The sequence below is a fragment of the Dromiciops gliroides genome, chromosome 3 (genome assembly GCF_019393635.1).
Source record: "Dromiciops gliroides isolate mDroGli1 chromosome 3, mDroGli1.pri, whole genome shotgun sequence".
Classification (NCBI taxonomy): Eukaryota; Metazoa; Chordata; class Mammalia; order Microbiotheria; family Microbiotheriidae; genus Dromiciops; species Dromiciops gliroides.
In genome coordinates, this window is record NC_057863.1 from 358,780,386 (window position 1) to 358,795,291 (window position 14,906).

General features: G+C 38.9%; 1 protein-coding gene across 1 annotated transcript in view; it reads right to left on the reverse strand.

The window, feature by feature from the left end:
* Positions 1 to 1,501: 1,501 nt before the first annotated feature.
* Positions 1,502 to 14,906, reverse strand: part of KMT2A (lysine methyltransferase 2A) — an 85,620-nt gene continuing 72,215 nt past the window's right edge. The window contains exons 30-37 of the mRNA XM_043995296.1: positions 9,444 to 9,508; positions 7,379 to 7,549; positions 5,688 to 5,762; positions 4,966 to 5,140; positions 4,689 to 4,796; positions 4,062 to 4,145; positions 3,593 to 3,722; positions 1,502 to 3,046 (exon numbers count right to left, since the gene is read on the reverse strand). Of these exons, the coding sequence (XP_043851231.1) occupies positions 2,771 to 3,046; positions 3,593 to 3,722; positions 4,062 to 4,145; positions 4,689 to 4,796; positions 4,966 to 5,140; positions 5,688 to 5,762; positions 7,379 to 7,549; positions 9,444 to 9,508 (1,084 nt within the window). The 3' untranslated portion in view covers positions 1,502 to 2,770. The remainder of the gene's footprint in view (positions 3,047 to 3,592; positions 3,723 to 4,061; positions 4,146 to 4,688; positions 4,797 to 4,965; positions 5,141 to 5,687; positions 5,763 to 7,378; positions 7,550 to 9,443; positions 9,509 to 14,906) is intronic.

Here is a 14,906-nt window from a genome sequence, read left to right on the forward strand (position 1 = left end):
GGGTCTTCTTAGAGTGAATTCCTGACCCATCAGTGCATCAATCATTTCAGTAATAAATGCAGCCTAAGGTTTTTTTGTTTTGTTGTGAAATAAGGAGAAAAAAGGATAAGATTTACAAAAAAACCTCACACAGTGCAATAAGAAAGAAAATTAGATATTAGTGGAACACCTTGAGTCACTGTATATGGACTGAAGAAAGAGGGAAGGTGAGATCTGGGTGGACTGTTCTTCTCAGCCCACTGCTAGCCCCTGTCCACGCTGACAAGGTAGCCTTTGCCATCCTGTCCACAGTGCTGGCGAGAGTGATGGTGTTTCAGCAGAGCCACCAGACAAAGTTCTTAAGGTCACAGGAGATAAGGGAGCCCAGGCTGGAGGGCACAGGCTGAACCATGGGTCCTGGGGCAGAGTACGCCGGGCTGAGTGATATTGCTTTGTTAAGTTTCCACAGGGTGGGCTTCTTGTGGCCAGGGTGTCTCACTGGGAGCCATTATTGATCTCCTGCTGGACTGAACTGCTCTGAAGCCCAGTAACCAAGACAGAGAGAAAACCTGTTTCTTTGTGAATGATCTGACTGTGCTTTAGTTCCACTGGGCCACCTTGGAAGTGTGTTGAGGGGGTCAGTAAGATTTTTTTTTTGCAGATATCAGGATTTGGTGGGGAGACTGGAAGCAGAGATAAATGGAGGTTACAAATGAGGCAGATGGAGATGGAAAAATGTCACGTTGCCTGCCATCTCAGCTCTTTTGTTTTCTAATTCTGAAGTAGAAGAGACTGGGGAAGTACAAAAATCTGCCTCTTCCCATTGCCCTGGGGCTGGAGCCAGGGAAGAAGAAATGCATTTTGGGAAGGGGGTGAAAGAAGAATTGTACCAACATAGTAATGTAGCCTGCTGGGAGCTTTGTAGAGGAAGGAGAGAAGGGAGAAGTCCAATGTCTTTAGCTGACCTTCCTTCTCTATATTCTAGGAGCAACCCAGGAAACAGTTACCTAAGTCAACAAGGCATGAACAAGCTTACACGTTAAACAACAACAAAAAAGTATACCTTCTGAGGGCAGGGGTTGGGAGTGGGGGAAACTGGACAAGAAAAAAAAAATCAGACTTTGCGTGTACAGCTGAATATTTTCTCTAACTTCATCCTATGAAAATAAAAAATTATTAAAAACAGATTTTCTTTTAAATTAGGATAATACCACGGTTTAAAAAATAGCCTTGTCATAAGTGCTTCTCCCTATGAAGTGCTTCTCATAGAAAAATATACAAAAAATATTTACATTTATAAAACCTTAAATATTAAACTGTAAACAGAACAGAGTAAAATCCAATGACTTAATTTAACAGATTTAGGACACTGTCTTGGGGAAGGGGAAAGGGAGGGAGAAAAGAAGGAAAGAAGGAGAGAAAAGTTAGTCTGCTGCTGCTTTGACCATGTCCTAGAAGAGGAACCTTGGCAGTAGTGTCCTTTTTATCTGCTCTGACAATAGATTTTGCACAGATGGTAGAGCTCCCTCAACACATAATATCATACTCCCTCGGGGTCTTGCAACCTTAGTGTTCTGTCTTTAGCTTTCAATGGAGATTGACCATTTAGGAATTTGGCCTTCCTATGTCTTAGCAAAGATAAATCAAAGTATCTGTATCCTAGCGATGGGGGCTTGGGATGGGGGAGGATGTCATCAACTTGGATATGAAATTCTTAGTGAGCTGCATGATTCAAATACTATTTAAATATTTTTCCCTCTTAAAAAACCTGTGCTACGTTTTCCTTTTTCCGATGTTTCTTTCAATTTCCACTGGAATTTGGGCTGGTAAAGATTCCTCCCGGATTTATCTATTTTAGTGGCTCATGTCCATATCCCTTCTAGAGTGCTTACTGGCTCAAAGGATTTTTTTGTAGACAAAAACTGTGTCCAGTGGGGTGTGTGTTCTTGAATAGGGAGGCAACTTCACCCACCATCCAGAAAGAAGAATGGAGAAGTGGCAGAATAGAAGCCAAAAGAAAAGGAAGAAAAGTAGAATGAAGAGAAGGAATGGGAGAGGGAAGGAAGCTGCTCCTACTGTCAAGAAAAGTAACTGGCTGAGATAAGGCTTATGGGGGTAACACTCCCACTACAAAGCCTATAGACAGGCTCAAATGTTTGGTAATTCATTGGCACAACCCCAAAACAGCCCTTTTGGTCAACAAAGGCGCTAGAATTCTTGCCTCTTGACCAGAAATGAATTCGTAGGTGGGAGGGCACTAAGGAAAAACCATTTAAACATTTCTTTCAATCGAGAGATGCATGTAGGCTAGGCCTACATCTGAGGTGCCTGACCTATACTGTTCTCTTGACCCTGCTTGGCCACTCTGGCCACCTCACTAACAGTGCTTAGGAAATGGGCCAAGCAGAGGCTGGCAGCAAGATAACAACTTCCCCATCCGAGATGATCAGGAAAATTCCATTCTCCTGACACAACCCTTTATAGGCTCTCTCCAGGCAAATCTGTTTGGGGCCCCTTTCCCTCCTCATAATGGTGTGCGAATTCCAGAGGAGCCAGGAAGAAAGTCCATCACCAATCTTCTCTTCATGACCTCACTTCTCACCAGGATTATGACCACACTGCATGATGTGAAGATGGGACATAAGGGAAGGGAGCTCAGCCATAATGGAGGCCCCTCAACTGAGACCACCTAATCCTGAAACCCTCGGCTGCAGCAAAAAGCCTTCAGCATTGCTTTGGGTGGCCCTGGGTCTTGCAACTCCCACAATGAGGAATGGGAAAAAGAGCAACGTTAGTTTAAGAACTTTCGGCATTTTTTCGCGCCACAATTGCAGGGCAGCTTATTGCTGGCATCCTCAATGGGGAACTTATAGTCATAAGTGAGTTCCTCTCCACGGTAGATCTTACGCATTGCAAAGATGACAATGTGCTTCTGCCCATCAATGTTGATGACCCGAGAGTAGCAGTTGGGCTCGCATGAATGGTTGATAAATCGTGCAGCATTCCCATGCATGGTGGCATCCACTACCTCTGAGTCATCAATGCGGAACATGTAGCAGCCAATGCCCTATATGCCCAGGAAAGGGAGACAGAGAAGGAAGTATTGGTTGCAACTCAAGTTTGGGACTTTTACCCTCCTTTCTTTTTGCACTACATAAGGACCCTGCTAAGTAAAGCTGATTGAATCTGAGCTGGTCAAAACATCAGTTCTGCTGATGTGACTCTCCTGGTGAGCATACTTCAAGATATTTCCTCTAAGTTTCACTGGATTGAAGGTCCCAGAACCAGTGGTTTCTTCATTCAACTAAGAAGGTAGGAGAGGGCCTGAAAAATGTAGTTGTGTACCCTTGGTATACATCTCTAGTTCTCAAAGCTACTGGGAGCCCACTCAACTTCAACTTTAGGGACACTGCGTTTTTACCAGGTCCCCTTAATTTCAACTTCTATTTCTTAAGACTTCCAATCTGTGCTTATTCTGGTGGCTAGTGCTGAAATGTAGTTAACAGTAACCATTTTGAAAGCACCTCCTTTTTACTTATGTTATTCCATACTCATCTTTTCTCTTGCCTAGAATAGGTGAAATGAGCAGGGACAGTGACAGAGTCTATCTCACCTTGCTCTCATAATACTTCTCTCGCTTGTCAGTCTGTATGGAACGGATGACGTTGCCTGCATACTCAATCACCATCTCACCTGCATCGATGTTTCTCTTACAGAAAAGACCCCGGCCATGGATGGGAGACCTAGGACACGAACAGAGACAAAAAGAGTCCCTTTAGCTGACATTCAATTAGTTGAAATTTGCCAATAAGTCCACAACAATCTTCCAACCTTTCTCCCCTGGAGGAAGCAGAATCCGGACCTATATGCCTCGCAGAAGTTGCTCTCTGCTCTTGATGAATGGATGTGATGTGAAGTGGAAGTCTGAACAGTTAGTAAATTCATTATGTGAGGATCCTTTAGTCAGATACCAAAAATAGCTATAATTTGTAATTTGTAATCAATGCCACCTGTAAAAGGAATTTACTCTCTACCTATTTGTTCCACTGATTTTAGAAAAGCTTTCATAGTTTCAGTCATACCTGTAAACCCCAACTGCTTCCTTGGAAGTCTTCTTTAAGTGCCGGAAACGCATGGGCATGGGCAAATCCATGCTAGTCGCCCTTCTGAAAGACAGCAGGACATACTTTTTAATCACACTTCTTTTTGGAAGAGACTACTCTGGCAAAGTCTTGGACTAAAGCTCCTTGAAGACAAAGATAATGACTATGTGGTTCCCTTTACACAGTGTTTAGTAAAGGAGATGTGCAACTTAACACATAAATGCTTTTTGGTGATGACAATGAAGGTGGTGATAGTGACTATGTAGGGGGTTTGGAAAAATCAAATGGAATCGATATCTTCACAATACAGTATATCTATACAGGAGGATAAACAACCAATAATCAAACAAAAACACCAATTTAAAGTGATGTGAATTTCACCTCAGGTTCAGAGTCTAATTTCCTGCTAATTAGCCATTGTTACCATGTCATTCATGTCTCAGTCACTTTTTTTTGGGGGGGGGCAACCCTGGAATTCTGGTTAAAGCAGGTTATGAATTTTCTTTTACTGTTGTAGCAAGAAGAGACAAATTCAGCATTTCTCTCTCACTCTACCTTCTCCCTTTGCCTTAACTTCTTCAATTAGTTGTCTGCTTAATTGCTTACCTAGCTGACTTCAGCTGTACCTCCTCTTCTTCCTCATCATTGGGGTTATATTCAGGAGGCTGTCGATGTTTAGAAGCCAGGAAGTTAAACATGTCAAATGCTGACTTCCTGGAATCAAAGATCAAAGAACATTTACAGAAAATACATAAGGCAGGTAAGCTGGAAATGAGAGGCAGTGATAGTTCAGAAAATCCCAAGGAAAAGATGACATCAGTGGCATTTATCTACAAACTAAGACCTGAAACTACTTTCCAAGCCATGGGTGAATGGTACTTGCCTCAGGTGAACTTCAGCTCTGGCTGAACCATGAGGATTCAGGGGAGGTTCATTGGCCTCCTCTGGTTTGTGGAATCGAAACTTATAATTTCGACAATGCTTGGCCCCAGAAAGCTGCTCAATTAGGAACACGACTGCATCATGAAGAATCCCTAGCATCTTCAAGCCATTCACACCTGCAAAGATCATAAGCATTAGAGTTGGTAACAAGAAACTGTAATACTCAAAAGATAACCAAACTACAGAAAAACCTTTCAAAGCCATCATAGATCCTGGACTATAATATAAAAAACAGCCAGAAGCTGGTATTAAATCTTTTATTAATAATCCTCTCAGACAAATTCAGGAGGTGATCTGATTTCTTTGCCAAACAAAAGACTGACTAGGTCTTCAGCTCATTAACATTTCCATGAACAAAACCTGGGAAGTCCAAATGGAATACAAAGCCTAAGTTTACAGAAAAGCAAGCTATTCAGATAGCAAAGCATACTTTGGTACAGAAAGGACTTTGCATTTTCTCCACAAAGGTGTACCCTTCCCATTTACTCTTTAAGAATTTCCCCTCATATCTCCTGAGCTACGAGAATTGAGTAGACTTTCAGTAGTAACAGGAATTGAAAAGTACACTCACCTGGACATACTTCCACATAAAATCAATTACATATTAGTTCAAATCAACAATCTACTGGAATATCTGAGAGAGGAATAAGCTAACAGCTTTACCTGCAAATGAAAGCTGCTTTAGACGAGCATTGGATCGAGCTTCCTGAACTTTATCTGTCAATGACTTCCACGCATCTGTAATATTAAGGAATGGGTAACAAAACTTTAAAATGTATTTCTTGTCACGTTAGTAGCCTGTACCAGCCTAATATGCTTAGGAGCTAAGGCAAGTTAGGGTTGCTTTCCTTTCACCTCTAAGCCAGTTTGGTATATAATCAGAAAGTATAATGCCTAGCAGAACTGCTATAAAGGAGAGACCAGGGCAATAACAGTAGGAATGGATGAAATGTCAGTTCTACAAATATCCCAAAGAATCTGTATCTCTAAGTTATATGATTTGGGCCTTTAATTTCAGTGCCTGATAGTATTTGTTTTATCCTGTCCCTGGTCAAGGTACTCCTCAGCAACTTGTTCAAGTATATAAATTCTTCCCATTCTATAACTAAATACATTTTCCAAAGATTCATTCTTGGTCCTCTCTTCTCCCCATATACATTCTACCTTGAGCAAGTTCATCTAATGTTACAATTATCACCTCTATGGAGATAATTCCCAAATCTACACCTGAACCCTCAAACTTTAATCCTATTCTGTTAAGTAATTTTTTGATCTTCAACTTCTGGACATTATCCTTTGAGTGTCTTATCCCTGCAAGTTCAACCTTCATAAAATGGAGGGGAGGGTTGCACTTGATGGCTTCTGAGATCCCTATAAATTCCAGCTCGATGCTCCTATATCTTACATTTAAAACCAAATGCATAATTTCCCCACCAATAAAACTAGTTACTTATTTAATATTTTCTATTTGTACTAACAGTTCTCCTGGTACTATCAATCCTGCATGCTTCTACTATAAAATATAAAATATTTCTCTTCATGTCATTTCCCTGTTCAAAAGCCTTCAATGGCTCCTACTACATATAGAATAATCTAAAAACATCTTAACCTGGCATTCAAGGCCCACTTTTTTCAATCTAATCTGACTACTTTCAACATGAGCCTCCTCATCTAGCCAGGGTTATGATCTAGTCTTTATCCCCTGTATTTCCTTGCACAGTCTTGCCTTGGGGCCTTTGCTCATAGTTCCTTCTGCTAAGGTGGCTCTTCCCATATCCTCCCACAGACTATCTAAATCCCATGTAACCATCAAAACCCAATCTGAATACCTTCCTGGATTACTTGAACCCATGATTTTTCCCTTCTCTGAACCTCTTTGGTACTTTCTGTTTAAATCACTGGAAATAGTCTCATATGGTTACTGTTTCCCTAACTAGGCTATGAACTCAATGAAGACATGGTATGGACTGTGTTTTATGTTGCAATTTTTAAAAAACCCTAAACCGAGTAACCATTTTTTGGGGTTTTTTTTTGGTGAGGCAATTGGGATTAAGTGACTTCCCCAGGGTCACACAGCTAATAAGTGTCAAGTGTTTGAGGCCAGATTTGAACTCAGATCCTCCTGAATCCAGGGCTGGTGCTTTATCCACTGAGCCACCTAGCTGCCCCCTGAGTAACCATTTTTACACTGTTTTGAAGCCTCACAGCATCCATCATAGTGTCCAATACATAGTAAGTACTCTATAAAGATTAGCTGATACACTGATCTCCAAAATCCCTATCAAATTTAAACAGATTATGATGATAAAATCTTCTGAACCTTATGGAGCAGCCAAACACTTCAGTCCACATACCTTCAATACTTTCTGCACAAATTTGAAAACCATCATCACTTGATATTTCAAAAACAAGCCCTTTCTTTGGCTTTTTCTCTCCAATGCTTTCCTTTCTCTTCTGTTCTTGCTGTAACCAAAACATCAGTGGAGAACTGAAGTTGCTTTCTTCCTCTTCAGTTACTTTGGGTTCTGAGGGAGAAAACAAAATAGAAAGACTTCTGTAATTATTTCAGCTGATAGTTTTCTTTTCCTTGAATAGAGTCTGTGGGGGTAACTGTATCACATCAGGTTCAAAGAATAGTGGGTAGTCAGGTTATTCCCTATAGGAAATTAGAGAAATCTGACAATGTCCCAAGTTATAATGTCTGGTCATCTTCTCTGATTGATTGCTTTCTAATAAAAAAGTTGTTCTTCTGTTAACACATCCTCTATATCAACGGATAAAGTACTTATGATCCAGAGCTTTCCAACCTTTAACTAAGGAGTTACAGAATTTCAGGAAATGTCCTCAGAGGCCTTTTAGTTCAATCCATATTTGATAAAAAGAATCTTCTGAAAAAGAATCCCCAGTACAATATACCAGACAAGTAAGGGGTCATCCAATAGGGGAAACCTGTAACTTCCTAGAGAGCCCATTTTACTATGGAGTAAGTTCTAACATTTAACAAGTTTTTTCTGATATGAAGCCAAAATTTGTCTCTTTTCAACTCTCACCCACCAGAATGCATCTAGTTCTGCATTTTGGGATCAAACAGAAGTAGTCTAACTCCTCTTCCACATGACACCTTTCAAACACTCAAAGGCAATTATCACATCCTTTCTAGGTCCTGTCTTCTACAGGCTAAGATCTTAATATGACATGGACCTGAAGCTCTTCACCATCTCCTTACACTCCTATGGACATTTCTTAGCTTATTAATGCCCTTCCTAAATAATATTCCAGATGTAATCTGACCTGGGCAGAATACACTGGGACCATGACCTCTTTATTTTGAAAAAATAGCCTCTCTTATTATAGACCAAGATCACCTTAGTTTCCTAGACTTCCTATCACTCTGTCTCAAATTGAACTTGTAGTCCACTAAAGCTTCCAGTTTCTTTTTTCAAACTGCCATCTAACAATGTCTCTACTATCTTGTACTTAAAAAGAGATTTTTTTTAAACCCAAGAATAAGGCTTTACATTTATTTTAATTGAATTTTATCATATTAGATTCAGTTCAATGTTCTGACCCGTCCAGATATTTTGGATCCTAATTCTGTCCTTCAGGGTATTAAATATTTTAATGTGTCTTTCTATGTCTATATTGAAGTAATGGATAAAAATGTTTAACCGAATGGGTCCAAGCTGTGAACCCTGGGACACACAATTGGAGACCTCTTTCCAAGTTAATGATGAATCATTAATGACTACTATTATAAGTACATACAACTTATTGGTTATTTGACTATGGATCATGTCACGTAATTCCTAAGGACATTTCCTCATTTGGAAAATGAGAATAATTACACCTCAGAGTGTTGTGATAATCAAATATATGTAAAGCACAATGCAAACTTCAAAATGCTATATGAATATCAGTTATTATTTTAAAATACTACTTAATTGTAAAAAGTCTTTATTAATAAGTTTCCCCTACCAATTACCCCCTTGATAATTTTGCCTGTCTCTTCTCCCCAGATGTAAATTTCTTCATTTTATCGGATTCTACAAAGTAACCCAAATGGGATTTTAATGGGTATTACGTCAATAAATTAACTTGGAGAGGATGTTTTTTATGTTGAATGGTCCTATCTATGCACATGGAATGTAATTTTCTGATTTACTTCATCAATACAAGTGATAATGAGTAAGAAAATGGTAGGTACATACCAGGTTTTGTAACTAAAGCAGGTTCTCTTACATCTCCTGCATAATAATAATGAAGGTTGGCTTCCTTTAGTCAAGCCACTTCATTTATATAAGCCCTACACTGCTACTAAGGCAGCAGAAAAATGTGTTCAGGTATTTTATTTTTAGGAATCCTTTAAATTACAGAAAAGTCACCAAAAATATCATGTTTAGTTGACAACCACATACTTACCTGCACTTTCTTGCTCATTTGTTGAATTCTGTGCTGGCAGTTCTTCCTGAATTGAAGTCACTTGCCTAGGCAAAAAGAAAACCAAATGTTAAGAAAATGTCATTTTTATTGCAATTCAAAAATAATAGCATCTGATGATTTATCATATAGCTATGCCAATTAAAAATCAATGTCTACCGGGAGAAAAAAACCATGGTGTAACTTTAAACAAAACCTACTGAATGAGATTATGCCACATTTTGATATACTTTACATTTTTCCAAATCATTTTATATGCACATTACCTTGTTCAAAGATAGCCAAACACAAGAAAGTACAAAATATACAACTGTCTTTTCTGAAGGAGTTGCTCTAAAATATTGCCCTTTTATAAAATTATATTCCCCAACTTTTTTTTTACTTAACTATTTCTGGCCAATTAGCAATTCTAAGTCCTCATTTTAAAAGTTGTAAATTGGATACTTAAAATTATTTGTTGTGGTCACAGTATTTAGAGGGAAAAATTGAAGGGAAGCTTATTAACATTTTTATTTCCAATCTGATTTTAATTTTTTTCTTTTCTTTTTCTTTTTTTTGCCCAGCAATGAGGGTTAAGTTACTTGCCCAGGGTCACACAGCTAGTAAGTGTCAAGTGTCTGAGGCCAGATTTGAATTTAGGTCCTCCTGAATCCAGGGCCAGTGCTTTATTCACTGAACCACCTGGCTGCTCCCTGATTCTAATTTAACAATTTGAGTAAACTGTATGGCCTCATATGAATCTTGCCCACTTTAACTTTTTTTTTTCCAATGTAGATTATTATCATCATCTGATAAGTGAAAAGGCTGAAATTTACCCTTGTTATTGCTAAGAAAGCACTTTCTAAGCAAATTAATATTACAGAATAAATGCTTAAATTGCATAAGAAAATGCATTTTCAAGAACTCCAAAAATTTTGATCTAATGAAAAGCACTTCATGCAAACCTTAAAGCTCTATATAAATGCTAGCTATTATATCAGATACATACACTTAATTAATGTATTTAATTATTTTAATTAATCAATAACTTAATGTATTTAATTATTTGACTGAGTAGTAATCAATAACAATCAATATATCCAATAATTTGAATGCTAAATACAAATATTTTTTCCTCTCCCCCTGACTCCTCAGTTACCCATGCTCCAAGGAAGTTATTTTTGACTCTTCTCTCTTCCTCATGACATACATTCAACCACAATAGGATTTAGAATTTTAAACCCTAGGTTTTATAATAGAAGAAAGAGGCCCAAGGAAATGACATTCTCAAGGTCACACAAAATGCCCTGAGCTGAGATTTGAACCCAAATCTCTTGACTAGAAATACAACATTCTTTCCACTGCACCAGGTACTTATTAAGTCCTATACTTTTGACCTCCAGAGTTTTCATATTTGTCCCTACTTTATTTATTTATTTTTTTTAGGCAATGGGGGTTAAGTGACTTGCCCATGGTCACACAGCTAGTAAGTGTCAAGTGTCTGAGGCTGGATTTGAACTCAGGTACTCCTGAATCCAGGGCCGGTGCTTTAACCACTGCGCCATCTAGCTGCCCCTCCCTACTTTACTTTTAATTTATTTTTTTTAATTTTATTTAAAATGTTTTTTCCAATTGGAACACTAATGCATTGTTGGTGGAGCTGTGAACTGATCCAACCATTCTGGAGAGCAATTTGGAATTATGCCCAAAGGGCTATAAAGCTGTGCATACTCTTTGACCCAGAAATCCCCACTATTGGGGTCTTTTTCCCAAACAGATCATAAAACAAGGGAAAAGGACGCCACATGTACAAAAATATTCATAGCTGCTCTTTTTGTGGGTAGCAAGGAATTGGAAATTGAGGGGGCTGCCCATCAATTGGGGAATGGCTGAACAAGTTGTGGTATATGAATGTAATGGAATTCTATTGTGTTGTAATGAAATGATGAGCCAGGGAGGAGTTCAGAGAAACCTGGAAAGGACTTGCCATGAAACTGATGATGAGTGAGATGAGCAGAACCAGGAGAACATTGTACACAGTATCATCAACATTATGGGTTGATCAACTGTGATAGACTTGATTCTTCTCAGCAACACAATGGTCCAAGATAGTTCCATTCCAAAGGACTCATGATGGAAAAGGCTCTCCAAATCTAGAAAAAAACTGGTGCTAGAGCTTCTAATTTAAGGCAACCACACATTTAGATTTTAAACATCACAACATTCATATACCAGAACTTGTTTAGCCATTTCCCAATTGATGGGCATCCCCTCAGTTTCCAATTCTTTACTACCACAAAAAGAGCAGTCATAAATATTTTTGTCATGTGAGTCCTTCAACCTTTTTTTCTGATTTCTTTGGGATACAGACCTAGTAGTGGTATTACTGGATCAAAGGGTATATGCACAGTTTTAAAGGCTTTTGGGTATGGTTCCAAACTGCTTTCCAGAATGGCTGGATCAGTACATAGTTCCACCAACAGTGCATTGCCCACTTTGACTTTTAAAATTAACAACAAGGGGCAACTAACTAGGTGGCACAGTGGATAGAGCACTGGCCCTGGAGTCAGGAGGACCTGAGTTCAAATCTGGCCTCAGATACTTGACACTTACTAGCTGTGTGACCCTGGGCAAGTCACTTAACCCCAATTGCCTCACCCAAAAAAAAAAAAAAGAAAAAGAAAAAGGACAACAATACAATAGGGGCAGGGATGGAGTCAAAGTGGTGGAGTAAAGGCAGGGACTCACTTGAGCTCTTCCAGATTTCCCCCAAAAAGTGTTAAAAATAACTGCTCAAAATGAATTCTGAAAAGGCAAAACCAACCAAAGGACAGACTAAAACAATTTTCCAGCCCAAGACAATTTAGGTGAGCAGAAAAAGTCTGTCTCAGTCTTGGGCAGGCCATGCTCTGGCAAACCAGCAGCAGGTCCTGGGAGCAACAGCTTCTGGAACTCTCAGCCCATAGACAGCAAGGGAATTGGACAACTGGTCAGAAGGAAATAACAAGGGACTCTTTACTGGCACTGGGGGCAGGGCTCTGTAGCCCTGCCCACATGTGGTTCTGGGTCACAGTCCCAGGGTGAGGAAGAGTGCTTGTGGTTGCTCACAAACAAGAGCACAGGCCAGGAGGGCAGTGATCACACCTCTCCTTAGAGCATAACACCGTGGAAGAACTGAAATCTTACAGACTCTCAGAACTATCTCTGAAAATAGCAGTATGAAAAACCTGAAGCTTGGGACAGTGTTCCCTCCACCCCAGAGCAGAGTTAAAAGTCAAGAAATAGGCTGGAAAAATGAGCAAACTACAACCTAAGAAAAGAACCTGACTACAGAAAGTTACTATGGTAATAAGAAAAATCAAAGCACAAATTCAGAAGACAACATACCCAAAAAGCTATATGCAAAGCATCAAAGAAAAATGTGAATTGGTCTCAGCACCAAACCACACCCTCAGAACCACCCCTGCCAATTCCAGGAAGAACTCACAAAAGATGTTAAAAACCAAAGAGTGATAGAGGAAAAACTGAGAAAAGAAATTAGTGATGCAAGAAAATCATGAAAAAGAATCAACAGTCTGGTAAAAGAAGTACAAAAAAATAACACCTTAAAGTACAAAATAGGCCAAATGGTAAAAGAGGCATAAAAACACACTAATGAGAACTCCTTAAAAAAGCAGAATTGGCCACAAGGAACAAGAAGGACAAAAATTCACTGAAGAAAAGTACTCCTTAAAAAATTGGATTGACCTGACAGAAAAGGAGGTACACAAAAACTCCCTAAAGAAAATAACTTCTTAAAAATTAGAATCAGGCAAATGGAAGCTAATAACTCCACAAAATATTAAAAAAACAGTAAAAAAAATTTTTAAAAGAAGAAAATAGAGGAAAATGTGAGGTATCTTATTGGAAAAACAACTGACCTGGAAAATAGATCTAGGAGAGGAAAGCCATGATCAAAAAGAAGAGCCTAAATATTATCATGCTTCAAAAAACTATCATGGAAAACTGCCCCAATATCCTAGAATCAGAGGGTAAAATAGAAACTGAAAGAATCTACCAACTACCTCATGAAAGAGATCCTAAAATGAAAACTCCTAAGAACATGATAGCCAAATTTCAGAGCTTCTAGGTCAATAAGAAAATATTCTAAGCAGCTAGAAAGAAATAATTCAAAGTCAGGATAAAAAAAAAGATCCAATAACTTCTACATTAAAGCATCAGATGGCTTGGAATGTGATATTCTGGAGGGCAAAGGAGCGAAGATTATTACTAAGACTCACCCACTCAGTAAAAATAGAGTATAATACTTCAGGGGGGAAAATGGATATTTAACAAAATAGAGGACTTTCAAGCACTCCTGATGAAAAGGCCAGAGCTGAATTGAAAATCTGGTGGACAGAAGACTCAGGAGAAGCATAAAAAGGTAAACATGAAAGAGTAATCATAAGGGATTCAATAAAATTAAATTGTTTGCATTCCTATATGGGAAGATAATACATGTAACTCCTAAGAACTTTTTTCACTATTGGGGCAGTTAAAAGGAGCTTACATGGACAGAGGACATGGGTGATTATGTTGGAATGATCTCCAAAAGAAATAAAGGGGGGGGATTAATAAGGATGCACTAGAACAAAGGGGAATGAAGAGGCAGAATGGGGAAAATGTTCTCATGTAGAAGAGGCACGCAAGGAGGAATTTTTATAATGGAGGAGGAGGTGGGGGTTAGTAGGCAATGCTTGAACTTCACTCTCAATGGAATTGGTTCAAAGAAGGAACATACATACACGCACACGCACACAGATTTGTGAACAGAAATGTAACTTACCCAATAGGAAAATGGAAGGGGAAAAGGATAAGAAAAGGGAGGGGGGGGTGGTAGTTTAAGGGAGGAAGTGGTTAGAAGCAGAATAGACTTTTGAGGAGGGACACAATAAAAAGAGAGGGAGGAAAAAAACTGAAGATGAAGGGAAATTATTGTTGTTCAGTTGTTTCAGTTATGACTGACTCTTCCTGATCCCACCTGGAATTTTCTTGGCAAAGACAATGGAGTGGTTTGCTATTTCCTTCTCCAGGTCATTTTACAGATGAGGAAATTGAGGTAAACAGGGTTAAGTGATTTGCCCAGGTCACGTGACTGAAACAGTTAGTAAGTATCTGAGGCCAGATTTGAACTCAAAAAGACGAGTCTTTCTAAATTCAAGCCTGGCACTCTGTTCATTAAGCCACGTAGGTGACCTTGTAGGGAAATACAGAGTTAGTCATTTTAACCGTTAATACGAATGGGATGAGCTCATCCATAAAACAGAAGCAGATAGCAGAATGGATGAGAAAAGCAAAATCCAACTGTATGCTGCTTTACAAGAGACACATTTAAAACAGAAAGACACAAAATGAAAATAAAGGGCTGAAGTAGAGTCTGATACACTTTAGGTGAAATAAAAAAGAGCAGGGGTAGCTATCATCTCA